Source organism: Hippichthys cyanospilos, chromosome 17 (assembly GCF_059441005.1).
Source record: "Hippichthys cyanospilos isolate Australia breed blue-spotted pipefish chromosome 17, RoL_Hcya_1.0, whole genome shotgun sequence".
Taxonomy (NCBI): Eukaryota; Metazoa; Chordata; class Actinopteri; order Syngnathiformes; family Syngnathidae; genus Hippichthys; species Hippichthys cyanospilos.
In genome coordinates, this window is record NC_142385.1 from 15,669,608 (window position 1) to 15,697,208 (window position 27,601).

At 46.2% G+C, this 27,601-nt stretch overlaps 4 protein-coding genes across 7 annotated transcripts in view; 2 read left to right on the forward strand and 2 right to left on the reverse strand.

Moving 5' to 3' along the window:
* Window positions 1-1,601: 1,601 nt before the first annotated feature.
* On the reverse strand, window positions 1,602-8,227 carry zranb1a (zinc finger, RAN-binding domain containing 1a). 2 transcript variants are annotated; one of them, XM_088439217.1, is made up of 10 exons: window positions 7,871-8,225; window positions 6,293-7,128; window positions 4,210-4,397; window positions 3,988-4,141; window positions 3,847-3,918; window positions 3,148-3,346; window positions 2,954-3,074; window positions 2,746-2,875; window positions 2,189-2,421; window positions 1,602-2,067 (listed from the first exon to the last, which is right to left on the reverse strand). In XM_088439217.1, the coding sequence occupies exons 2-10, from the start codon at window positions 7,116-7,118 to the stop codon at window positions 1,846-1,848; spliced, it is 2,145 nt and encodes a 714-aa protein (XP_088295343.1). In that variant the 5' UTR covers window positions 7,119-7,128; window positions 7,871-8,225; the 3' UTR covers window positions 1,602-1,845. The 2 variants fall into 2 exon arrangements, with proteins under 2 accessions (XP_088295343.1, XP_088295346.1); XM_088439220.1 differs by lacking the exon at window positions 1,602-2,067 and having other exon boundaries at window positions 2,324-2,596; window positions 7,871-8,227.
* Window positions 8,228-9,430: 1,203 nt separating this feature from the next.
* hpdl (4-hydroxyphenylpyruvate dioxygenase-like) lies at window positions 9,431-13,451 on the forward strand. Its single transcript, XM_088439221.1, has 5 exons — window positions 9,431-10,391; window positions 10,720-10,865; window positions 10,943-11,094; window positions 11,788-11,906; window positions 12,627-13,451. The coding sequence occupies exons 1-5, from the start codon at window positions 9,769-9,771 to the stop codon at window positions 12,814-12,816; spliced, it is 1,230 nt and encodes a 409-aa protein (XP_088295347.1). The 5' UTR covers window positions 9,431-9,768; the 3' UTR covers window positions 12,817-13,451.
* The window catches only part of lhpp (phospholysine phosphohistidine inorganic pyrophosphate phosphatase), a 28,902-nt gene continuing 11,975 nt past the window's right edge, over window positions 10,675-27,601 (reverse strand). The window contains exons 7-8 of one of the 3 annotated variants that reach the window (XM_088439223.1): window positions 26,332-26,432; window positions 10,675-12,825 (exon numbers count right to left, since the gene is read on the reverse strand). In XM_088439223.1, the coding sequence (XP_088295349.1) occupies window positions 26,333-26,432 (100 nt within the window). In that variant the 3' untranslated portion in view covers window positions 10,675-12,825; window position 26,332. Of the gene's footprint in view, window positions 20,969-26,331; window positions 26,433-27,601 lie in introns of all 3 variants that reach the window. The other 2 variants (XM_088439224.1, XM_088439225.1) reach the window with 2 other exon arrangements.
* On the forward strand, window positions 15,072-23,155 carry fam53b (family with sequence similarity 53 member B). The gene is made up of 5 exons (XM_088439222.1): window positions 15,072-15,240; window positions 19,067-19,227; window positions 19,601-19,655; window positions 20,418-21,052; window positions 22,171-23,155. The coding sequence occupies exons 2-5, from the start codon at window positions 19,153-19,155 to the stop codon at window positions 22,432-22,434; spliced, it is 1,029 nt and encodes a 342-aa protein (XP_088295348.1). The 5' UTR covers window positions 15,072-15,240; window positions 19,067-19,152; the 3' UTR covers window positions 22,435-23,155.

Consider the following 27,601-nt stretch of genomic DNA (forward strand, 5'->3'; position numbering starts at 1 on the left):
TTTTTTTTTGCGTAAAAATGCCTTACTATACATGGTTGTTTTTCACACAAAAAAAAAGTCTTACCATACATGTTTTTTTTTTTTTTTTTTGCGTAAAAATGCCTTACTATACATGGTTGTTTTTCGCAAAAAAAAAAAAAAGTCTTATCATACATGTTTTGTTTTTTTTTGCGTAAAAATGCCTTACTATACATGGTTGTTTTTCGCAAAAAAAAAAAGTCTTACCATACGTTTTTTTTTGCGTAAAAATGCCTTACTATACATGGTTGTTTTTCGCAAAAAAAAAAAAAAGTCTTATCATACATGTTTTGTTTTTTTTTGCGTAAAAATGCCTTACTATACATGGTTGTTTTTTGCAAAAATAAAAAAAGTCTTACCATACATGGTTGTTTTTTTTGCGTAAAAATGCCTTACTATACATGGTTGTTTTTCGCAAAAAAAAGTCTTACCATACGTTTTTTTTTTTTTTTGCGTAAAAATGCCTTACTATACATGGTTGTTTTTCGCAAAAAAAAAAAAGTCTTATCATACATGTTTTGTTTTTTTTGCGTAAAAATGCCTTACTATACATGGTTGTTTTTCGCAAAAAAAAAGTCTTACCATACATGTTTTTTTTTGCGTAAAAATGCCTTACTAAACATGGTCGCTTTTTGCAAAAATAAAAAAAGTCTTACCATACATGGTTGTTTTTTTTGCGTAAAAATGCCTTACTATACATGGTTGTTTTTCGCAAAAAAAAAAAAAGTCTTATCATACATGTTTTGTTTTTATTGCGTAAAAATGCCTTACTATACATGGTTGTTTTTTGCAAAAAAAAAAAGTCTTACCATACATGGTTGTTTTTTTTTTGCGTAAAAATGCCTTACTATACATTGTTGTTTTTTGCAAAAAAAGTCTTACCATACATGTTTTTTTTTTTGCGTAAAAATGCCTTACTATACATGGTTGTTTTTCGCAAAAAAAAAAAAAGTCTTATCATACGTTTTGTTTTTATTGCGTAAAAATGCCTTACTATACATGGTTGTTTTTTGCAAAAAAAAAAGTCTTACCATACATGGTTGTTTTTTTTTGCGTAAAAATGCCTTACTATACATTGTTGTTTTTTGCAAAAAAAAAGTCTTACCATACATGTTTTTTTTTTGCGTAAAAATGCCTTACTATACATGGTTGTTTTTCGCAAAAAAAGTCTTACCATACATGTTTTTGTTTTTTTGCGTAAGAATGCCTTACTATAGATGGTTGTTTTTCGTAAAAAAAAAAGTTTTACTATACGTTTTGTTTTTTTTTTTGCGTAAAAATGCCTTACTATACATGGTTGTTTTTCGCAAAAAAAAGTCTTACCATACATTTTTTTTTTTTTTGCGTAAAAATGCCTTACTATACATGGTTGTTTTTTGCAAAAAAAAAAAAAAGTCTTACCATACATGGTTGTTTTTTTTTTGCATAAAACTGCCTTACTATACATGGTTGTTTTTTGCAAAAAAAAAAAAAGTCTTACCATACATGGTTGTTTTTTGAGACTTTTTAGGTATGGTCATTAAGTTGGGCATATGAAAGGGAAATGGGGGGGGGGGTAAATAAATCCATAAATCCAGCAAAGATGCAAGTGAATCAAATTTAATGACATGAACGCACTCCGTCAGAAGAGCAAGTGTTTACGTGCGCCGAGCGACCGCTTGCTTCTCCGTGAGCCAAATGTCAGTAAAGTGCCCCGCCCGCCCCGCAAGGCCCCTCCCTCCCTCCCTCCCCCCCAGCTGTGCAAAAGAAAATAAAGAATAAATATCTCCGAGGAGCATTAGAGGGGCGGGGGGCCGCGGCCGAAGAGCGCCTCGCTCGGGAGGCGGCTCACTCGTCGTCGACGTCGTCGTCGTCCTCGCCGTCGGAGAGCGCGGCGGCGCAGGGCCGGATCTGCCGGTACGTGTCCAGCCACTTGTCCAGCATCTGCGTGACCAGCGGGTGGTGGCGGCGCCGCGAGCTCTTCTGCGCGGCCGCCAGCGTGCCGCCGTCCGTCACGCTGCAGTCCAGCCACGAGCGCAGGAGCTTCTCCTGATGCTCCTCGTTGCCCATCTGCCGCCGCAAAAAAAAAAAAGACACAAGTCGGCGGGGGCGGGGCCTCGCTTTTTTTCCCGCGGGCGGTCGGGGTGAGTCCAACTCGAAATGGAGACGGCACATGAAAGAAAAAGCGTACCTCCTGCGCAGACAGGAAGTGGATGTGCAGCAGCTTGCGCTCGCTGTCCACCAGCGGCAGGAAGGCGACGGTGACGTCGTCGTCCGTGTCCAGGTTGGCGCCGGCGCCGCGGTTGTCGCCGTAGCCGTCGTTCTCCATGGCCACCAGGGCCGAGAAGTGTCCGCGCGTGTAGCCCAGCGCGATGGGGCTCTTCCAGCAGAAGCTCTGCTCCCACAGCAGCGGCAGGTACACGCCTGCGCCCCCAAACGTACCCCCGTACCTCACTGACCTTGAAAAACACCCCGCGCCGCTAACCGGCGCTCGCAATCTGCCGCCATCTAGCGGTCAATTACTGCGTGGCACGCTAGCGCCAACCATTGAAAAAGGAACGTGGCGGCGGCCATACGACATATTCGATCTCTTCTGCTCCTTTGCGGCGAGAGCGCCATTCCAATTCATGTTATTCCAAAAAAAAAAAAAAGATGGGTCTGTTTTGAGTGGCTTGAAAAGGAGGGGAAAAGAACTGGACTTGCACCGCGAGGAATACGGTCAATAAAGAAAGGAAAGGCGCGGCTCACCCTGAAAGCGAGCGTATCCTAACGTCTCCCCCCGGAAACTTTTGTAGTACTTGACGCCGTAAACGATGATGGGCCTGCGGAGGATGTGCGCCAGCACGAAGATGTGGGTCTGCTCCAGGCTGGCCCCGGGCTGCAAACGCACGCACACACACACCAAAATCAAAATAGAGAGAAGATTAAAAAAATAAATGAAAAGACTTTTAAAGACCTGGCTGGCCAGGGACAAGATGAAGGCCCAGTCCTCCTGCCACTGCTCCTCCCGCAAGGAGAAGTGAAGACCGAAGCTTTGCGAGTACCACGACTCCCACTCCTTCCAGCGAGTGTAGAACCTTCAACAAAAAAAGAAACAAAAAGCGCTAGCTCCATTTGGAAGGGCCCGTTGGGGCGACGGGGGCGGCCGACCAGTGCGAGCAGTCGTGCAGGCTGTCGTGGAGCGTCTTGCGCAGGACCGAGTCCTTGTCGTAGATGCCCCAGGTGGCCTGCAGAACCGAGTCCAGCAGGCAGTCCCCGGCCGTGCGGTTCCACAGCGCGTAGAGCCGGCTGTCCAGGCGCGCGCCCGGCTCCGGCGACCAGTTGATCACCGACGATTCTTCCTCCAGTTCTGCCCGCAAACATCGAGTCACAAGTTTCGGCGATAGGAAATTTCAAAGGGGTGTCGGTACTCGGTATCGCCGGCTGCTCGAGCGTCGGGGGCGTGAAAAAACAGTGGGAGCCAACGCCTCTATCATTAGTCGTAAAAGTGGAAAAATTGCTATCAAAATTGAACTTTTTTACGCTAAATATCTAGCTAATTACAATAAATACAGCCTATTACTATATTTTTGTAACTTAAAAAGAAATCATATAATTTGGAATGGCAGTGTTACAGAAAGGCACAATAAACCTGGAATGGGGGGGGTACCCTTGAATGCACACCCCTCAATTTTAATTATATAAACAAAAGTCAGCGCATATCTAAATAATGACAAGGAATAGAGCATCTTGTAACTCAAAATTGTTTTTTTAATAGTTTGGAATGAAACGTCAATGTTGCCGGGCAGGGGCAGCGTAACATTGGAAAGCCCCGCCCCCCAAAAACTCCGATTACGGGACGCCGCTCACCTTTCTGCACGTCCCGATCCAAAACCTCATCGAAGAGCTTCTCCTGGACATCCGGGGGCAGGTCCTCGATATCTGCGGGGAGAGCGGGCGCGGCGCTTAGGAGACTTTTTGATGACAAACGGGAGGGCGGCGGTCCCGCACCGGCGGGCAGCGTGAAGGTGACCAGCTCGCCGAGGAAGTAGCAGGGAAAGTCGCCTTTGCGCTGATGCAGCGAGGCCGCCATCTCCCGCCGGATCTGCTCCGTCAGCTCGGGGCACACCATGGACGGGATGCACTTGGCCGCCTGCTGGTTCACCTGGGGGAACGCGGGGGAGGGTGACGAAAGCCGCGCCCGCTAGCGCCGGGGGGGGGGGGCGGACCGACCTCGGTGAGCAGGACGGCCAGCATGTCCTGCCTCTGGAAGCGGATGGCCAAGTGCACCAGCGTGAAGCCGGCGTCGAAGGCCGACGCCCGGTTGAGCAGCTGCACCTCCTCGGCCGTCAGCTGCCGCGCGATGTCGCCGCCCGACGCTTTGTACGCCTCCACCGTGGCCAGGTCTCCTTCCACCACGCCTTGCGGGAGAGGAAAAACAAACTAAGACGATTGGACTCAAAGTGCTAAGGCGGAATATTTCTGCTGATTCCTCAATATTGGGAATTGAGGGTTTTGTGAAACCCCCAAGCCCTGCGGGGGAGAAATTAAGTGCTTTGACGCCATCTTGTGGACTATATAGCTAATTAGATAAAAGAAAATCAGTTGAAAATGCAAAAACGTTGCAGAGATTACATTTACCTTACCAAATGAATCGATAATATCGTTTAGACGCCTCAAATTGCCCAAAGCCGCAGGATTTCAGCCTATTGAGCATTCTCAAGATTAATTTTCTCCAGAGTCCAGAGCCATCAAAATTAATCGATTAATCAAGAACTAATTGATCATTGAACTAAATGGCAATTTTAACAATCGAGTAGTCGTTTACACATTTTTTATATGTAAAACCCGGCCGTCAAAATGAACGCTTGTCACTTTAAATGACGAATGCCCCCAAAATGGGTTAAAATCAGAAATCTGGATTTTTGTAGGAAAAAAAAAAACAACAACAACACATGCTTAGTATTGATAAGGTGGAATTTATGCGCTGCTGTTGCACTTAAGGAAATGCTCAGCTGGCCTCAAAGGCGCTGGACACTTCCTGTGCTGCTGTGTGTGTGTGTGTGTGTGCGCGCGTGACCTGGCATGGAACTAAAGCTAAAGAGCAAGCGGAAGCCCGCTCTGTGCCAAGATTGAGCGTGACTGTCAACAACCACGAGAATGTTTGCATTGGCGTGCTCGGACTTGGCAGGCTATTTCCTGTCGCACAGACCACCATGTCATACCATACAAAACGGACGCCACGCTAATACTGAAGAACAATGAGAAAAGTAAACATAGGAAAATTGCTTGTTAAAAGGTCAGCTGTGGATGAAAAGCTATCGCCCACTAGTGGCCTGGCATGCATATTACAGGAATGGATTTAAGGGAACGTCACTTATTTTGTTTGCCATTTTCGACTGTATTTTAGACCTAATTTATTTTCATTTACAATAAATACTTTTTTTTTGTTCGATGGGAGTAGGCGGAGGTTAAAAACACCGATGCCGTCAGAATGCGAAATATTTCTCATTTTAACATCATGTTGCATTGACGAACGATTTGAAAGTATGACGGCTTCCAAGCAAAAGCGACAGAAGTCACGAGGAAAGTTTAGGGGTCATGTGACGTTTTTTTCCCCCCCAGGAGTCTATTTTGGTGGTGTTTACAAGGAAGGGGGCGGGGCATCGGGGGTGTTGAGCGCGATCCAGGAGGTCCGTGCCCTGACAGACCCATTCATTGCCACCAGCTGGGCCACCAGGCGCCCCCTCTTCGCTCGTCAAAGGCCCTCTTCAGTAGCAGCGAGAAACGGGCCGTGTCATCCCCTCCCGCCACCCGCCGCGTTAAGCGCCACAAGTTTGCCGCTTGCCACTTCAACAAATGGAGAAAACCCATCGTTGGGCCAGAAATTTTTCACAATACATATGTCATTCTGGATAAACAGGTGCCTGAAACGAACGCATCTTTAGGTCTGTAGATTTGCTTTTTCATCAGTGGGCATGTTCAATATGACTTTTTTTTCAAGACCGATACCAGTATGCGGACTTAACTCTTTAGTATACAACAAATACTTTTGACGCGAGAAATCTGCCCCGTAAAATCATTAACAAAAAATTCAATTCAATTTAGCATTCTGTACTTCTTTTTGTGAATGAAACTAATACGCAACTGTGATCCGATTTTTTTTTTTTTTTACTGTGTCATTAAACTGGTCCAAGAAAGCTACTACTATTGGCTGCCATTCTGACGATTGATAAGTTGAAAAATGCCAGATATGTGAGATATGACATCAGAGACATCGGAGATATGATGCGAGGGCGAAAGTCTCCAAACTCACCGGCGCAGGCGCTGAGAAAGAGCCAGTCGCTTTTCCTCATGCGATTTCGAATCTGCTTGAGCTTCTTGAAGTCCATCTCCTGCTCCTCCTTGCCGCTGCCGGTCCCCGCGGCCAGCTCGATCCTCTGGAAGTCCATTTGGACGCTGTCCTCCCTCTTGGACAAAGGAGGGGACCTCCTCTGGCCGGCGGCGGTGCCGCAGCCGCCCACGCCGCCCCTCCACCGCGCCCGGTCCCGCTCGTTGATGACGGGCGAGCGCTCGTCCGACGGGGCGGCCGGCTGGATGGCCCGCGGGTGGTCGCACGCCACGCACGTCGGAGTCACCGGCGAGTTCTGGTAAGTGCACGACGAGCAGGTCCAGTACTGCTGGCGGGCGTGGAGGCGGTTGCGGTCGTTGTACTCTTCGCACGGGTCAACCGGAGAATGGGCCGGCGCCGGGCGGCAGCCGGAGGAGTGGGGCGACTCGGTGGGGCTGGCGCTTTTGGGCCGCTGGCACAGACACTGCGTGCAGCGGACGGCACGGGGCCAGTTCAAGTAGGTGCACATGTGGCAGGACCACTTGGTGGCCATCTCCGCCACGCTGGCCGGCCGCACGCGGGGCCTGGCGCTGGAGTCCGGGCAGATGAGGAGGCCGCCGCTGCCGCCCTCGCTGGCGGGGAGGTCCCACGGCCGGCGCGGCGGGTCCGGGTCGGGCCCGCTTTTGTACGGCTCCTCCGTGATGATGGGGCCCCGGGACCTGGGGGCGCGGCACATGGTGCACTTGCTGGCCGAGGGCCAGTTCTCGTAGGTGCAGTAGTCGCAGGCCCATTTCTCTCTCTGCTCCGTCATTGCGGACCGCCTGTGCACATGCGACAAACACTCGCTTTTCAAACAAAGTTTCCATAGTTAGCAACAAATCCAATTTAATGTCGTGGCGGGAACAGTGCATATTATCAAATTGAGAGTAAATTCATTGGAACGATCGCGATGTAGTGGAGCCCATATTTAGTTAGGTTTCGTATGCATTGACTACTGACACAATTTTATCGCAGATAAGCCAGGAGTAAAACAGACCATCTTCTGGACATGCCTAGGGATACCATCACAATTATAGTTCCCAAAATTTTATAAATCAGATGACGGGGCAGCACATTTTGCGTAAACGTGTGGCTGTTTCACTGATTGTGGCACATATTCGAAATGATATCAGCTAATCCAATTCTGTGGACTTGACGTTTCTCGTTAAATGCGTTCATTCTGCATTGTCACTTTTTGCAGACATTGCAAGTCAATTCAACACTTCTACTTGGTTGCTAACATTTTCCATGACAGCTTGTTTCTAATTGTGTTTATTGGGAACGTGAAGGAAACGCTGTCAGACTGACATACACACCCTAATGTGAGATTTTAACACGTCCCCCGAGGGAACTCTGTGTCGGAATGTGATTTCCAAACAATCATGTCACGACGACTTTTGACAGCACATCGAATACATTACACTACGGCGGCGCGTGAGCTAGCCTTGCTAGCATGTTATGCTAACCTGGCGACAAATTTCCCCGACACGTTCATAGAGGTCATGAAATGTGTCAATCTCTTACCGGGTATTTAAAGCGTGTTTGGGAGAAGCAAAACAAAGCGTTCTTCTTCTTGTACGGCGTCCTTTTCCGCCTGCTCCTCCTCCTCCGCCGCCGCCGCCGCCGCCGCCGCCTACTGCTCGGTCAAATCTAGCCCGAAGCGACGTAAACAACAGCCTTTTGTCCTCTCACATGTTTACCTAGGCTTGACACGATAACGAGTGCGCGGAAGAAACAAGTCCGTCCGTCAGTCAGGGCTGCGAATAAGCTAAATTTCCGTTGCTCTTGTTTTGTTTTTGTTTTTTACATGGCCCAGACTGTGTTGTTTAATGGCGGCGACGCAGACCAAAGCGTTGACTGAGCCAAAATAAACCTTGGGCCCGGTGACGTCAGAAATCGGCGGCCAAGCGCTCGCTGTGATTGGACGAGAGGGGGGAGACAACGGCGCTGCGTTCAGGGCCGCGTCGGGGGAAAAGGATAGATCGCGACAGAAAGTCACGAGGCGTTCTGGTGCACTGGGACATTTGGAAATGTTAGCGAACAAACAAACAAACAAACAAAAAAAGCTTTGTTTACCCTCATATTTATACAATGTGGGGGAAAAAAACGTTTGGGCTTACATGATTCAAACATGATTCTATTCTGTTCTTGGAACAGGATAGAATGGAATCCCTTTATTGTCATTGTACGGCAGGTATAAAACAAAACTGGGAGAGTTACTCCAACTGGTGCATATGTACGGTGGCCGACTAGGGCAAAGGCGCTGCAACTGACAGAACGCAAACAAACCAAGGAAAAAAATTATCAATACAAACCCGTTTTTCTCAACTCGGCCACCGTACACGTCAAATAACTTTGCACAATGAATAAAAATTTAGAATATAAAGTATGGTTAGAGTGCAATCGTTGTAACTTCTGTGTCTTTTTGTTCTGTTGTCATTCAGAGCGTTAATGGCGCGGAACGAAAAAAAAAAAAGGAATTCAGTGAAATGAAATGAAAATTTAAAAATATAAGCACGGAAGCAATTCAAAAGACATAACATAAATATATTTTGTGGGGCGAAGAGCAATGCTGTGTGTCGAACATGCAACTCGTGTAAATTATGATATAAATACATAAAAGAGTAAAGTAGGGTCGCGCTTTGTTTTTGTATTTGTAGGAGTCAAAAGTTTGGAAAAACTTTCAAATTCCACTGGCCCCCTCCACGGGAATTGAGTCAAATCAAGAAAAAGTGTTCATGTTCTAAATAGAACAAAATCTGCTTATTTTCGAACATAAACGTTCAAACATTCTAGTTGAATTACCATTTATTGTTTATGAAACAACGCCTTAATTTTCAACAAAGCGGTAATCTACAACTGAGGAAATTGTCTTAAAAACATATTGCTGATAAAAATTAAGATCGCATTAGAGGGCGTAAAATACTGTATCACAAAGGTAGTGTCAATATTTGAGGCGTTCTCTTGAGAAATATTATTCTTTCACTTAAAAACTATTTAAATAAAATACGTAAATGTGCTCACATGTCTCTGTTATTGGTTGTTCGTGGCGTGTGACGTGGATATCTTTTCACGATCCGAGTCCACCCATGAATAAATTCATCGAGTGCTGCATCAAATGGGAGGCACTGCGCCCTCCGCAATTTAACATGCGCAAAAACTCGTAAATTCAAGAAAATGACAACGCAAGGCGGAAAAAAACGAATTTATATTTGGACATAATTAAGTAGTTCAAGAAATTATAAATACGCGTGAGAGGTACTCCAAACCCGTAGGCAAATTATCGCTATGTGGGGGCGGGGGGCAAATATTAGATTAGCTCCTCCGATATTGACTATAGGTAAACGACACGAATAAGGAAGAAAAGGCGAGAAGCGTGAGGAGAGCGGCCCGGTGGGCGGTTGCCTTCGGTCACAAGCGACATGGCGGCCTACGTGAGGCGGACGCACCACGTTTCCCTGCACGTCTCCGACGCCGACAAACTGGCCCAAGAATTCATCCACAAATTCAAGTTCCGGCTTTTCGCCAGCAGGTTGACGGAATGCAGCCGGCAGCTGGCCTTCAGAAGCGGCTCGGCGGTTTTCGTGGTCAACGAGCGGCCGAAAGCCGGCGAACCCGGCCGAGCGGAAGTGGACCGGGAGGGCTGCCTCTACGACCTTCCCCGGCAGGAGCACCCGGTGGACACGGCGTGCAACGTGTGCTTCGAGGTGGACGACGTCCCCGGTTCGTTCCGGGCTCTCCGGGGGCTGGGATGCAGCTTCCCGGTTCCGCCCACCACCGTGCGGGACCAGCAGGGACGCGTGACCTACGCCGTGCTGCGATCGGTGGTGGGGAACGTGTGCCACACGTTGATCGACAAGAGCGACTATTCGGGAAGCTTCTTGCCCGGATTCGCGATGGCGGAGGAGGGTGACGAGCAGGAGCCCCGGCCCGGAGCTGTCACGCACTTGGACCACATCGCCTACGCGTGTCCCACCGGCACCAGCCAGCGGGTCCTGTCCTGGTACCAGCAACTTTTTGGCTTCCGCAGGTTCTTTATCCATAGGTGAGATAGAGTTACATTCGTTCGTTCCAAAGTTGGGAAAAGCTCTCAAGAAATGCACCTAAATGTGAAATTAGAGAATTCCCTCCCTACATAGCGATTCAATTATTGCGGCTTCGTCATTTGTGATCGTTGTTGCACTTTTATTATAGGATTAAAAAAAAAAGATGAAGAATTGTCAGAAATATTGATAGTGTCCCCTAATTTATCGCCGGAAAAATATCTGCTGTAACAGAAATCTGTAAAGTGGAGATCGGTTTTGGTTAAAAAAATATATATATATAGCTGCAATGGAACACAGAATTGAGAGACTTTTATTTCTTTTTTCCAGAAACGACAATACCGACAGCGGCTTTGTCATCGACCACAACGGCGTGGGCCTGCGCCTGGCCGCCATGGAGTACCGCAAGTGCGGCGAGACGGGCCTGTCGCTGCCCGGCTGCAAATTCGTGATGGCCGAACCGCTGCCGGGACAAGGTTGCTTGGCGAGCAAATATTGAAAGAGAAAACAAGATGAATCAAATGTTTTGAATGTTCCCGGGAACTCCCTCCAGGCAGGAACCAAGTGGACACCTTCCTGGAGGAGCACCACGGGGCGGGGATCCAGCACATCGGGCTGTACACGGGCGACATCGCGGCGGCGGTGCGCGACATGGCCGCCGCCGGCGCGCGATTCTTCTCGCCGCCGCCTGCCTACTATACTGAGGTTGGCGCTGAAACAGTTTGTTTTCCCGGACTGCAAATTGGCGTTCCTCAGGGCTCTTTGCCGAGTTAACAAAAACGAATGCGGTATTTGCCATTCAAACAGAACTTACGAGACATAGTGGGCCACAGGGATGCTTGAGCACTAGTATTTGCTTTTGTACGGGACTAATTGGTTGTTGACCCAACTCAGCTTTTTACATGTTTTTGAAGTGTGACTTCAAAAGAAAAACATACAATAAAAAGAGCATTGGGAGGCCAAAATATTGCATGAATTGTCAACACGTTGACTTTCAATATATCGTCCCGCTGTCGCTTCTAAATGCTTGAAAACTGGAAGGATGGTGCTTTTGATGCATTTTTTGAATTTGATAATATTAATTTAAGGGTATACGAACATTTTTGGTGGATTGGAACAGATTAGGCTATTTAGATGTAAAAATGGTCCCTACTTAGATTCACGTTACAAAATTACTTCCGGGACGGATTAATTTGGTAAGTAGAAGTACCACTGCACTTGACTTGTGTGGGATGTGTTTGGGTGGTGAAGGCTGTGCTGGCCTTAGAAACTTAAATCGCTGTCAACAACGTATTGGAAAAAAAATGTATTTGTATTTTGAAGTTAGCTTTCCAAATTTTGAACGAAGAAATAAGTGTGTTATTTGTCCCTTTGCCCCCTAAATCTTGTGTTGGATAGTTGGGGAAATTAAAGGAGATTGAGGATGCCGGACAGGACCCTCAGAACATGGCGCTGCACGGAATTCTTCTGGACGCAGACCCGCACCAACGGGCCTCGTCGGACAGCGACACGCAGAGGTGAATATTTGACATGATTTCTGACGTCAAAGATGTTTGATTAATTTAGTTTTACTCTGCTTGCCAAACTGCTGAGACCTATAAATGTTAAATTCACTATTTATAGGACTGGTAGTGAGTTGGCCGATGGGCGTTTTTTTTTTTTTTTTACCCCATTCAACAAAACCGTCCCCAAACAGGCTTCCGCATTTCCAAGCTGCTTACACTAGAGGTCGCTAAAATGCCGCCTGCCGACATCAGCTAGACGTGTCTTTCAAAGTTAACGTTTCGCATTAAAAGTTATCATTTGTTGGTTTATGTATATTGCTTTATTATGATTATTTGTTAATGATAAAAAATAACGTTTTAGGTATACTTGTAAAATTTCTGCCTCCAAACGTTTTCTTTTTTATCCAAGGGCCACGTTTCTCTTCTGAGATGGGAGGCCAGGTCAGTTTGTCAGATGTCTTGACCGTCAACGTTTGTTTTCCAGAATACCGCACATAACCAAAGATTGTTTGGATTTTGACGGAGAAAAAGAAGAAAATAACAAAACTAATTCCACACGCAACCAAATATGAATATCCTTTTCTGGGATCTTGGCGGGGGAAAAAAGAAAATAAATAATATTAATGCTAAAAATAACCAAATATTAATAATAAATTAAAAAAAAAGTAGTCTCATCGTTACCGCGTATCCCAATGACGTCTCGAACGAAGCGTGCCGTGGCCTCCTCCCCAGGTTCCTCCTGCAGGTGTTTTCCAAGCCCCTCTTCGCAGAGGACACCTTCTTCCTGGAGCTGATCGAGAGGCGGGGCTCCACCGGCTTCGGCGAGGGCAACATCCGGGCCCTGTGGAAGTCTGTGCAGGCCTACATGGACGGCGACACGGCGCAGGGCGATCCCCAGGCTTCCCTGCAACAGTCACGTTAAGCGTAGCGACTGTAGGAAAGACAGACAACATGGAATGTACTAAGTTATTTATATGAGCTTATATATTTGGGGTGCTGTGAAGCCGGGCAAATGGGTATCCTTTCAATAGTCACTTATTTATTCTAAAGAGTAACTCTAGAACAATGCCGGTCAGATGTAAAGTCACTTCCATTTTGTCGAACAGTACGTTTTTCTTTTCAAATTAAGAGCAAACTGATTGGAACATGCTGCACGCGATTGCCAAGTCCGCTGTTCTTGTTACGGTTCTATTGCTTGGGTTTTATTTTTTTATTTTTCAATCAGTGTCCCCTGCTGTTATGAATGTTTACCTAACTGCTTACTTTATCTCGTCAGAATGGGCTCCCAAACTACTGAACTTTTTCATGTGCTCGTCATGAAATATGAGACTGAGTGTGAACTTATGCATTTCAAAAAATAAATGTTAACTTGCCTATACAAATTTACATATGTGCGATACTGTCCTGGCAGTCTGTAACTGTTGAAAATCTCGATTTTCTTTTCTATCCACCACTTCTCGGCGACAACGTTGATCTCCTACACCCTAATAATAATAATAACAGCACAATAACCCTAAGACGTTTGCATAAATGTTAGATTGTTCCTATTGGTGGAAAGCGCTCAAGTCCTGTAACAAGTGTCCGCGAGCCATCTGTCCGAGGCACAGATGGCTTCCAAATAAGTAGTAAGGCCATAAAGCCCATTCAAGGTTTTCCTGGAACTCGCAGCTTACTCGTGTGGGCTAGACGGCGCCCCCTACGGGCTACAAAAACGCCATACAAGTGTGAAATACAGGTGCAAAAAAGTTTGCAGCCCTCAGCACAAATCCCGTCTGTTTTTTTTAACACGAAACGCAGACAGTGTCGGAGGGGGCTGCAGGGGGGGGATTAGTGGCACGCAACAGATGTTACTCCTTGATTAACAAAAGAGTTTGTGCCCGCTGGGGTGAGTCCCCACCGCTCTTGAGAACGCACAGCGTACTGGATGTCAAGAAACACGCAGATATGTCGTCAATAAATACATTACTGTATAAGAAAAAAAATCACTTAAGAAACAAACGACCAGAAGCATTCTTGCAAGAAATAAATTTTAAAAATACACACTTAAAAAGGCCAACGGATACAATCCATGCATTTTCTTCACCACTTCTTACCAAAAAGTTCCATGGTTTTGGTTGCATGTTTGTTTACCAAATTAATAAACAAATAAATAAATACCTTAACAATAAAATACACGGGATAAATTTATGATAAAGCACTAAATAAATGTAGGGTTTTATTTTAGATTTACGAGGGGAAGAAACCATGTACATGCATTATTTTTCTGGACTGCTAATTATGAATTTTGTATGATTTAGTCTGGAAAATCAAATGGCAAAGATGACAATCAAAATGCTGCTTTTTTAAATATTTCAAAACAAATTAGTTCAATACTTTATTTTAAAAATGATATGCTGTGAAAATAATTCAGCATTTAGAATTTTACAAAAACAATCTTATTTTTTTATATATAACATTGTATATAATATATATTATTATTATTTTGGGGAACCAAAGGGGAAAAAAAGCAAATCAACAAACGAGAAACGTACAGTTGCTTCAATTCAACCCTACATGCAAATTTTGCATTTGATTCAAATTATGTTTAAAATAACAAGTATCGAATATATTTCGCCCTGTCAAAAATGGCCCATTACAGTGTAGGCCAGCAAATGATTGAATAATCCAAACTATTAACAACAACAGGCGGTTTGTACAGTGAGACTATTCCGACTGAAGAAGTCGACATGATGTGGTTAGAGCAATGTCAAAGGTCACTTCCTGTACATCTGTTTGCCATAAATGTTTTTTTTTTTTCTCTTTAATACAGACGCTTATTATTGTAGTTGTGGAAAGATGAATGTCACTATTAACTTCTCTGGGTCGCACTACTATGGTAAAGTGATCGGGTTTCAAGTTTTATGTTGTGGAAGCACTTTGGTGCGTGTGCGTAACTGATTACTTTTCATTACAGCACGGTTGGACCGAGCCATTACGTTGAAGATATTATTTTGAGATGAGCTTTCAATATAAGGCTACATCAAACCAGATTGAAAACACGCGGCGTTGAAGCTCGAGATGTGAGGATATGTGTGTTTGAAGTTGAATAATTCACGTATCGCAGTGAGAAAGTGTGCCTGCGCCCCTCCAGATTCGCCGTGAATGGTCTCGTCCGTTGTGTGATGTCATCAACGATGTTGGACAGAAGCGCAGTGGGCTTTAGTACGTAAATGTTGCACTTTACTTTTTACTCTTCGGCGTATTCCTGGTTTGCTCGTCACGCGCGGATTTTCTATTTTGTTTTATTGTTATTTCCCCCCCCCCCGAAGCACACCAGATTCCAACATGATCCGACTACATTGAAAAGGTAATTTTGGACGTCGATGCTGCGTTTAAGTCAAAATAAATAATCGTAAATACTAAGTGTTTATACCAACTTGTTCGATCGTTCACATGCTAACTCCGCAATCGACAGAAGTGGTGATTGTAAGTCAAATGCTTACTTTATAAGGCTTTGAAAACTTTTTACTCCACCATGCTCATGTTTCTTTTGTCCGGGGTGTGTATGTATTTATTTCATTAATTATGATAAATTCATTTTCTCTTTTATTCCCCCCACGTAATGTCATCTCATCTGAAGGCAATTTGTCCTAAAATAATGCCATTAAATATTTTTTTATTTTACTTGTGAGTTCAAGCGTACCATGTTATGAATTTGATGAGATAAAGTCAGGATCCCGCATGGGGTCCAGTGGCGTGCAAGGGGGTGGACCGAGGGGGGCCCCGAATCCACCTGAGGGTCGTTTTGGGGCAATTTTACATCGTTTCTTAAGATGGTCAAAAAGACCAAACACATTCATAAATGCTGCAAACGTAAACCCATAACCCCATTTTCTGAGAAATAAAATATCCTTATTTGTATACTGTATGTTATTACTGTATAAATGTTGATATATTGTCATTAGTTATTCATAAATTGTTGTGACTTGGTGGAAAAAAACAAGCTGGATCTAATCTAGGCTGACAAAGAGAATCAATAAAAAGTTTAGAGACTCGTGCTAATGATGTGAGGAGTTTTTAAAAACACTTCATGAGCTTTTCTTGCGGCCCGTGTGTTAAATTAAGGAGCATTACACTGGAATGTTGTTGTCTTCCGAGTCCAGCACAACCAGAAATTTAAGCACCCGCTGCCGTCAGTCATTCAGTCACGGTGGGGCACAAACGCACCCCTTGAACTCCGTGATGTGACAATACATGTGGAATGTATTACAGTAAGACTTCACATTTGACTTTTTTTTTTCCTTTTTAAACAAGTACAGTCGATGAATTTCCGAGCAGATGGCCGCAAACCCCGTGAACGCCTGCGTGTAACATTCTGTGGGCACTCGTCATGCCAATTTTTTTTTGCCAAATTCAACCTCTCACATGTTAAAGGTTGGTAGGTACGATTGTTCTGGTTGCTGGTGGAACAATTGCTAGCAAACGTTGTCTAGAATTTACCGTAATGCCCCAAATACAAGACACACCTGTGTGTAAGACGCACCCTAAATTTTGGGGTCAAATTCTGGTATTTTCCAGAGGTGGGCACTTTGCCAGCACTGACGTACTCTGTTTCAGTTCGTCGCCGATCTGATTGGCTCTTGGCCAGGAAATGTAAGATAGAAGTTTTTAAAGACAGAACTCCCAAATTTAATTCCCTAATTAAATACATTTTTTTAGTAAATTCAACCTCAGCAATACTTGGTTTCACTTGTGATGTATGTGACATGAAAATTAGACAAATATTGTTTGTATATGCCAAAAAAACTCATTTAATACTGCCGTAACAAACTCCGCTAACGCGAGCTGCCGTTAGCTGGAAGAGACGCTGGCTGCTAACAGCCAACTAAGGATATTACCTGCGCCGAAGCAGGAGCATGACGACGCTAGATGCTAAAGCTAACACGAACGCTTGTAAAGTGTTCCACTCGGTGCCACCGAAGCAACCGGCAAGCGATTTTGCACGAGCGTGGCAACTGTTCGTGGCAACTGTTCGTGGCAACTGAACGTGGCAACTGAACGTGGCAACTGAACGTGGCTCCCGCTTGAATGTATACAGTAGCGGCGATTATGTGAGAGGGGGGACAATTAAACCGGAGGGCCCCCCGGGAGCGCGCCTCTGCTCGGCGGCCACGCCGAGCCTTTGTGTTTATGGTAAGCGGGCAGCTGCAAGCCGGAGAAGACCTCGGCCCGCTCTGGTACCCCCCCGCCACTGCTCACAGCTCGTTTTGTTCAGAAGTCGACCTCGGTGAACGTACCCTACTTTGGCATGCTTCCTTTCAGCCTGTCACCTGCCCTTTAATTAACTCATTCACTCCCAAAAACGTTTTCACGCATTCGCTTTTAGGAGGCCAGAAATTCAAGTGTGTGTGTGTGTATATATATATATATATATATATATATATGAAGGCTGGAGCTTTAATAACGATAGCACAGAAATAGTTTGGCCTATGAGTGAATTACTACAGCGATTAGGCACGCAGAATCCGAAAAACTGGTTCCGTCCGTCAATTAGGCAGTATTTGTAGCATGTATTTTGTTTATGACACTCGGTCACAACACACCCTCCACATTATGACACAAGACAAGAGTCCAAACATGGCAAGCTAAAAGTAGGCCATGAGCTTTACTCACGTACTCGTAAACAATTTTTTTTTTTCTTTTTAGGTGCGACGTTCCTTTCACTGCCACTTTACAAAACATTTTATTTTCTAAACGAATCCAATAAATCCTTGTTATTTGTGCAATGATACTTTTTTAACTAAGTTGATTGCACTTGCAGGGGTTTATTTGTAGTATTTTGAGCAGCTGCTTCAGGGTCATAGCATGGATTAGCATTAGCGCTAATTGTCAGTCAAGACCCAAATCCTTATGTAATGTTTGTTGGTCGGGGATTACAGTCTAGCCAATGTATGGAAAAGCTGCTCGAATTGGGGACTTTGCACCCCTTCATTTACAAGAAGCGCACAGGAAATGTTTGCGAGTCAGCACTTTGAGCCGACCACATTTTGACTCTACACAGATTCTTAAATGATGTACCTTTTGTGAAATATTTTTCAACCATGTGTCCCTTTAAGAAGCACAAAGCGTCTTTACATATTTTAGATCAGCGGTTCTCAAATGGGGGTACCCCCAAATGCTTTGCGCTGGTTATAAGGGGTACTTGGCTGAAAAAATACTTCATAGGCGGTACATCAGTGAAAAAAGGTTGAGAACCACTGTTTGAGACGATAAACATCCCGGTAAAAATGAACAAAATAAAGGAAGGCATGCAGCATTTACAAAGTCAAACTTGCTTCATCCAGCTATTAGCCACTTCCCTTCATGCTTCAATTAATTTGCTCTTAATTTGAAAAGAAACACGTACTGTTCCTGCTGGCATTAAATAAGCGCTCAATTATATTTGATGATACCTGCAAAACCCTTATTAAAATCTCACATATGCCCCGAAGTGCCTTCACCAGTATTATAATTAGTCTAATTTGGTGTAATTATTCGACCAAATTGTTTTACAACTTTTCATTTTATCAATAGCTACATTATTCGAGGATTGTCTGTAGTCAGATTGTTGCTACATGCTAACGCTGCTAAACATGATCTGTAGCCCCCTCATATTGATCTTATTGGCTTGATAGGATAATGTAAATCATATAACGGTTGTAAACACATAAAACGCGATGCTACATGGATTGGTAGCGTTAAATTAAGATTCATGCAAAGACGCGGAGTCTCGCGCGGTTATAACGGTGGCAAACCAGAGTTGGAGTCTTACTCGTACAAACTGTTAAACACGCATGGGTCTTTTCGACAGCGATCTTACTCCATCTGATGTCATCCCTACGGCCTGGCTGAAACTACAGTATGTGGTACTCGCATCCTCCGCGAGCAGGAAGGTTGTTTTGATAACCGCAAGGTCGGCTATTCTGGGCCTTCCCTCGCTCTGAGGATTCAATTACACAACTTTGACTTTGTGAATAACTATCTCCCATCTCGCACGTCTGCGAATCGCCCGTTTCGACTAGGAAGAATCAACAAAAAGTTTTGGGAGCGTCTATGGAAGAACGTTGCGCATTTTGGTACCAAGAGCTTGTAAACATGAGCTAGCTTCTATAATTTTGACAACTAACACTCAACTTGGTCTGTTTCTCCTTCAGGGTCGGGAGTCCAAAGGATGAGCGTTCGCCATGGCCCGCTTGACTGACACTCGACGGAACCGCTCGGGATCGGCCTGCGCGTCGCCATGGTGATCATTTGCAAGAAGAGGCCGGAAAAAGGCGGCGGCAATGTAACGTCGAAAAACACACTTTTGGGCCCGGTGAGTGAGCGCCCGTTGTCATCGGTGTCACATTCAAACACGGCCGGAGCCGCGACAACCTCCGGAAAACCGGCCGGGCGACATTTCACCACGGAAATGAAATTAAGAACGTTTTTTTTTTTTCTGCGGCCGTTACATTGAATTGCATCATGGCTCATTATCGTCCTCTGCCAGTTATCGCCGGGGTGTTTCCGTCACCCGCTCTCCATTTACTCCGCTCACGGTCACAATGGAGTCGTTCAAGTTCCGCAACTCTGACTCATTTTGTAAAACACGTAGGTGGAGGAGTTGAAGAAAACTTCTGTGCTGCTCTCCGGGCCACAAGAAATGAAGTCAAGATGCCTATGTGACTATTCTCGTCTTATTTCCACAGTTCCAGGCGCAGACAATGACCCAAGGGACCACTCTCTTCTCTCGTGAACTTACAGGTAGGAAAAAAATTAACTCCATACACTAAGACAGCGAGGGTTAAGGAAGTCCAAAATGTATGCAAAATAAAGCTGAACTATTTCCACAACATTTCTCCTGTGAAATGACATAAGTCATCCAGACAGGTTCTTGTCCAGAATCATTAAGCTGGACTGTTCAACAAACCAGATTGTTATCAAACAGATGTCTTTTACAACTCCCGGTGTCAGGAGAATAAGACCTCTAGAGCCTTCAGTTATAAATAAATCCCAAAGGACTTCAAGCTGTAAAATAAAAGACTTGAGGAGCAGCTCAGTTCCCGAGTCACTTGGGTTACTGGTTCAAATCAGAAATCGCAAGTCCGAGATTCTTAATAACCCAGATTACACGAGTCCTCCAAGTGACTTAGTTGGCTCATTGAAACACCGAAGCCTCAAGAGGATACGGTTCACCGACTTGAAATCGACTCCATCCTAAGCAAGCTCCTCTAATGATTCGGTTGAATCGGGCAATTCAATGGGACGTTCACCAAAAACTTGGCTGATGTGGTTCACAGACTGAAGTCTGAGGTTTTCATCAACCCAGATTAAACAGTCCGATCAGTTGGTCCGTAGAAACGCCGAAGACAGAGATGATTTGGCTCACTGTCTTGAGATAGACCCGATCGCAAGCAATCGGGCTCCGATGATTCAGTCAAAAGGGGTAATCGACTTGACCTAGGGCAATCGGGTTCGGACTCAGCCGAAGTCGATGAGTTGTCAAGTTTGCCGACTGCGTTGCAGATACAAGGCGATGGTGTGAGGCGACGCAAGGCCTGGCTTCGCCGCGGAGTCCGGTCGGCGCGAGCCTGGAGAATCTTTGGGACGTCCTGCCAGAGGTGCACCGAAGCGCCTCGCGCTGGGGTTGGGATGCGGGCTCCGCGTCCGGCACCATCAGCGGCCTCCTGCAGGACCTCAGCTTGACCGAGGCCGCCGCGTCCTCGCCGGCGCCGCCCAGCAAACGTCAATGCCGGTCCCTCTCCTGCTCCGACGAGCTGCACCGCTCCGCCTGGCGGCCCCAGGGATCCAGAGTGTGGACGGCCGTAGAGAAGAGGAGGTGCCACAGCGGCGGGAGCGTCCACCGCGGCGGAATCACTCAGACGGGTTTCCCGGCCATTCAACGCAGCTCCAGCTTTAGTCTCCCCGCCGCCGCGGCCCAGCCGCTCTACCTCTCGCACGAAGAAATCCCCGAGCCCCATGAGCCTTCACCGGTCAGTTCAGCAGACTCCACTCCGGAGCTGGAGCGCCGAGGAGTGACGGGGGGTCTGGCCCGCAGTCGCTCGCAGCCCTGCGTCCTGAATGACAAGAAGATCGGGGTCAAGCGCAGGAGGCCGGAGGACACGCAAAGGCCCTCGCTGGATCTGGCAAAGATGACTCAGGTTGGTTTTCACAAGGCGGATTCCGCGTTACTCCGACCGACGAGACGCATTCCGCCCGCGACCATACTCATAACCCAACTCCCTCGTATCTTAAATCGACCTCCTCCACCGAAATGAATGGAAACGCCACTATGGTTTCTGGTTTTGTTCGCCAGATACCCAGAAACAGCATAGATTTTGTACACTGACACAACGGATTGCATGTCGAATCGCAGCCAGACCGGTTCCAGATAGTCATGACGACTAGTTACACAAGGCCACACATTGGGTCATGATTGACTGAACCGCTGTTCACACAGAAGGCTGAAAGCAGCGTGTCATTTAACCGCCAATGTCAAGGGAGTGAAACAGCTGCGGCAGAGGTCGCGGTAGCCGACCGTGCTGGTAAAGCAATTATTGATCTTCAGTGGCTAGATCACTGCCACGGGCCCGGGCCTCACCAGATATCGATCAGCCTCTATGGATGTCCCGTCAAGGTCGGAGTGGATGATGAGACCTTGGTAGACTTTCCTGTGATAGACGGGTGCGGGTAGCCTCACCGAGCGTCCAGCACGCCCGTTGATTACGTAAGCCGCCGAGGGGCTTTGACTGGGCTCCTTTCTCCGTCGCGCTCGGGCAGCTGTTCGGTCTTCTCCGCATTAAAGCGTAAAGATGGGATCATCCCAATGCGGGCCAAGATTCCCGCCCCGGGTGCGCAGCTGTCAGGATCCTGGCAACAGTTCTGCCTGAGGTCCTTTGAAGATTTGCCTGCATGTATGCCTTTATTGTGTTAAGTGCACCTGAAAAGCCATGAACATATAAGCGCGTAACCTGGTGATATTTGAATATGTGCACTCTTAAAAATAAAACACGTAAAAATATGTCTTTGGGATTAGCTGTCCCAACAGGTTATAACGTGCAAAAAGGAACTAGCTTGCGCGAAGGTACAAGAATACATAAAAAGTCAACTATGAGCACAGTAATTAACTTTGAAATGCTTTTAAATATATATCTGTATTTACTAAATATATACTGTAACTATGGCTACGCTAACCAGGATAGCATTGACTATGGTTCGCATACCACCGTGTTGTAAACTGAGGACATCCTGTCTTATGTCACTTTCTCCATTTGCGCAGAAACTTCAGAACTTCCACAGCCTCAGCTGCCCCGGAATCTCAGATCAGTCTAGGAACAGCGAAGACTCTCCTACTACCGACGCTTCAGACGAGGTTCCCCTTAGGACCAAGAACCAGCCGCCCGGCTTCACCATCCAAGAGGTGGACTGGATCTCCACGTACCATAAAGACAAGTCGCCCCTGTGGACGGGCCTTTGTAGCGCCGGGAAGGAGGCCTATCTTCTCGGAGGCGAGCTGGACATTGAGCAGATCGAGAGGAATTGAGACGAACTCCTAAGTCTTACAGACGAAGCAAGTTGTTATGCACTCATATTTGGGGGGGGTGGTCTTAAGCCGTTCCCCAAGTGTGTCTCAGGAGACAAGGCAATCAGGAAGCGTCAAATCTAGAGAAGCGTTACTAATTAGTCTTAACATATTTTTCCATAACCCTTCAACATTTGGGGAGGATTTGCAGCAGGTTTGTTCTGCAGTGGGGGGGTTGTTGGACAACTTATAAGACACAGGGGTCAAACTCAAGGGCCGGGGTCCAGATCCGTCCCGCCACATCATCTTATGTGGCCCACTAAATGCTGATTTGTCGTCAAGATTCTGGCTAAAATACCACACTTTTGCAAGTTGCCTTCAACTCTTAAAAAAATTGAGAGGAAAGGAACGAAAATGTTTTTGTTCCCATTCTCTCTTTTGAACAGTTTTTACCCGCCTCTGATTTTAATACTACGTAAGTGTATGAGGAACTTTAAAATTTATTTGAATTCTCAGTCATTCCGGCCCTCTGATAGAAACTAGAACTACAATGTGGCCCACGATAAAAATGAGTTTGACACCCCTGAACAAATGGACACGACACAACAAACGGGGCTTCTCTTCAAAGATCGGCGCAAGATCCATTATGATGCTAATAGCATTAATTTTTCCGACTTGTAATGACAATGTGTTGTAAAAACATGAGCGCATTTCTATATGAATAAACATAGCTTGAAATGTGCCTTGTACGTTTTTTTTTTTAAGCTAAAACAAAAAAACTAAGGGGGCCTAGGCAGGCTCTCTGCGGGACACCAACTGATATTTTTAAAAAGTTATTTTGTATTTAATGGGATGATGCAAACTGACCCAATTAAAGACACAGCATACTTGATGGGCCTGTGTTTGTGAAGCCGAGCGAACGACGATGTCCAGTCACTTTTTTTTAATGTTTTCTATAGGGGGGCTGATTGCGGCTAGAGTGACAGAGCTAAGCTGCGGTTCACCCAAGAGATCTACCCCCCCCCCACCCCAGCCCACGCAGCCTTCCCTGCATGGTGAAACAAAAGGGTCTTTTTCTTGAGTGGAGCCCAGTGACGTGCGAGGCGCTCGCGAATGTGGGCCATGTGTCAGTTTTGCTCCCTAACCTCACCCCGACCCGCCATAAAAGCCCCCCCCCCCACCAAAAAAGGAAAATGTTCTCTTGCGAATCATTTCATACTTCGAATTCTAATCGAAGTGGATGTTGTCGTTGAGGAATATATCAGATATAAGGGTCACTCCAGAAATGGCGGACGTTTTACGGGACTGGGGTTAGGAATACTTTACTGATGAATATGTAGCAGAAAATCAGAAAAGTGAAGGTTGACTTTTCAAGAATTTTCAAACCAAAATGTCCTCCCATTCTGGAATGACCCATAAAAGTTAACCAAACACGGTTGATACCCTAACATACTTAAGATTCAGCTCCTTTTCCAGAAAGTAAACATTGCCTAAAACTTCCTCCGACTAAGCCTTTAATCAGAAACGTTGCAGCAAGAGGAAGGAGACCACGTTCAAGTCGGAGATAAAAGTCTGAAAGCGGGAGGGGTTCCGCAACCACCCCTTAACAATAAAGTGGTATTTGAGGCCACGTTAGGTCTTATCCTTTGACAGTTGGCCCTGCGCTCGTGGTCATATAGTGAAATGGACGTGTAGGATGCCACTGTTGAAAACCATAAATGAGAGACGAGGAAAGTCTTATCAGCGCAAATGACGTCCCCAATAGCCGCTCCGCAATAGTGACCCTGTAGCGATCCGTGGATCAACTACTGCCGGGCCGCACCCGAAATAATGACCCGGACGCGCGTATGGAAATGAGACGTGCGGAATCTCACATAACTGAATTAGAAATGCGATTCATTTTCATACGAAATGTTAATTGGATGCAAATGAGTACTTTTCAATGCTAAATCCTTTGCATATGCTAACATATACCAAAAGGAAATACCTGGCACAAACTGCTAAGTAAATACAAGTACACGACTGGATGGAGCCTATCATAGGGGACTTTTTTTTGTTTTGTTTTTTTCCTTTTCTCACTTATTTTGATGTCAGAACAAGGGCATTCCGGGAGGAATATGCAGCTGTGCAGAGTTGACACGCTGGGTCCCGATCCAGGCCAGAGAGCGCACAGCTCGGAATACTTGACACCCGCTGCAGCCTAAGGTGCTCGCTTTTGAGATTTACGTCTCTCTTATTGTAACATTAGCTACACCTGCAAAATCCAAGGGGGTCCACATACGACAACAAAGATAACACGGCTGAGTCGAAGGTATTAATGAGAGGTTACGGGCCGGAGATTGCTGCGGCAGACACGCTCCAGACTTTGTGGCGTCCCCCACAAAGCGTCTCCCCAAGGTGTCAGTCAGCTTAGCATTGAAAATGAGATCATCAGCTTAATAAGGAGCTTGCGGAAGGAAAGGAGGAGTGGCGGTAGTCCCGTGTTTTGACCGCACATGACAATGAGCTGTCCGCAGCAAAACAACAAGCAAATTCAACCCTTACTTAACGTTTTTCGAACGCGCGCGTTACTTGGACCCTAAGGCAAACCTTACGTTGATGAACTAGCCCGTAATAAGTGAAGAACACGTGTGAACAGAAATAGAAAAAGAAAACCGTAATTCCAATTTAATCGCCGTGTAAGAACCCAAAAGGCAATAAAACATTGGGCCAAGAATAGACTTCAACAATGTTGGAGGTGTTAGCGAAGCCGCGGCAGCTGCTAGCACTTTGCGCTCGGCCGGCGCCCAGGTTTATTCCCCAATCAAAAAAGGGAGTGGCACTTGTGTCCTTTATAGAGTTTCATTACATTTAATTGCCCAATAACAGTCAAACTTGTCAGTTCATGGTGAAGTGAACCACGAAGACCTCAATTAATCACTTGGCAATGGCCTTTTGTTCTTTGCGCTGGATGTATTTGGGTACACTGGAACCTCCGGGGCAGCGGCCATCAAACAATCGCTTTTGTTTCATTCCAGCTGGCCCGCCCTAGCCCGACTTCTCACCGGTTTCCCCTTCTGGTTCAGGCTAAGCGCGGCGCGGGACGCTGGAGCGAATGCTAACGAGCGGTTAATGATGGAACAATGAGGCTACTGGGTGAAGCTCGGCCGTGACACCAATGATGGCGAGACGCTTTTAGGGAAGGCTCCGGGGGCGATCGCTCACACTTTTTGTCGTCCCGGCAGCCGGCTCGCTTCCCGTTGCCAGATGTAGCATGTGAATTCCAGGTAGACGCCAACCAAAAACTTCAAGTCTCAGACTGAATATTGCCAGACGTCGTACGTGACTTTATTGACTAGAACAATCCAAATTGCACTCTATGGACAAAAGTATTGAGAACTAAGTTCCCACTAGGGGAACTTGAGTGCACGTAAGGGGTTCTTCAGGGCGCCTTCTTTTAGTTCCCGTTGAAGTCCTCCTGATTCCAAATCCAACGTGTCTTGTAAATTCCTCTCTTTAGCACGGCGCTAAACCAGACTATCGCTAGCGTCGTTTAAGGTCGTCATATTGATTTATGAGGCGAGCGTTCTTTGACTCTGTTGCGCCGACAGTAAACTCCACCCGAGGAAAAACGACACCAGCAAAACTCGAGTTGAGGTCGGCATCCATTTCTGACAGAGACGTACAGACATACCAAGGTACGGTACGTACTAGACTACGGCCGAGCAAAGTGACGGGGTTAAGTCGGATGAATCCGCGAAAGGAACAACTACTCCAATGCCTTTTTCCACATACTGTGCAGTACCATACTATGATCTACTTTCCGAGTCTGATTCTTGTACTCAGTCAAGCCCAATATGCACTGACAAACAGCAACTCCTTTTCTGTTTTCGGGGTGGTGAAATAGACGGGACTCTTGGTGGGATACGCCCACATCACCTTAGGCTTTGGCCCTGTGGCTCAGGATCAGGTCCACGGCCTGGGCCAGGTGGTCGGCCGTCCCGTCAGCAGTCACGGTCGGGTGCCTCTGGTCGCTGGGCCTGAGGAGGACCCAAACGAGAACAGTTGATGACAGGGTGTCTAATGAAGAGATTCCGGTGCTAAATTGTTCCCAGGAGATCATAAGAGCTCCCGTCAACAAGGTATGCGGCGCTGTCAAGTCGACTTGTGTTGGTGCCTGCGGGAGATTGCATTTTTTGGGCTTCTTATTGGTCTCGTTCAAATGCAAACTACCTGCGGGCCAGTTCCAAGTGAATCCCAGGATGATTAAAGCAACAAAACCTGATGATTTATACTACTTTTAAACTCAAAACCCCATCAAAATAACAGGTGTGTGTCTTGTTTAAAATGCTAGTTTTTAAGTGGGTGAACCCATGTCACCTCCATGTCACAACACTCTCCAGTATGAGTATTACTATTTGAGTACTATTTTTCAGAGGCGTGTAATGTGTCAAGACAGACGGACTGTCCGTCACTGATAGATGCTTTTTTGGTGACAAACGACAGGAAAGAAACAACGTTTTTGGCAAGTACTGTATTTCTCCAAGTACAAGTCGACCTCACTTATAAGCCCCCCCACTTCAATTTGGGTGAATTTTACAAAAATGCGATCGTAAGTCTTTAGTATTTACATAGATCATGGCTGTCCAATTACAACACACGGTGTGTGTTATTAAACTGATGAAATTATGCTACTTTTGGAGACATTTCTTCATTGTAAATGGAATACCTTACTGTAGCGGTTATGGGGGAGGAGGTGGGGTGAAAACGAGACAAGTACGAGGCTCCCCCCCAAATTGCGTAAGGACACGAGGTGATGGTGGCGGCCATGTTTGGCCTCAGTGCCACGTGATGGGCTTGAAGATCAGATGGTAGGGGAAATGCAATCCCTACCCGGGATGTAGCCCCCCCCCCCCCCCCTTTTTTTTTTTCTTGAAAATACAAGAGACGTTGCCTTCATTCAATCTGCATGGCTGCCCCCAGACTCATTTTGAAGAGGGGTGGGCGTGGGGGGGGGGGCTAAAGATTCACCCTCCTCATCTTCCATCTTGGAACGAGCCACAGGTCAAAGCTCCAGATGGGCACCGGGCTTAGTCCCATGCGGCGAGTGTGTGGCACACACGGTGCCATTAATCTGCACCGAAGCACCATGGCAAATATTTGTACGCCGCCAGAAAGGAGGCCGGGCGCGGGGCTTTGCAAAGGGAGC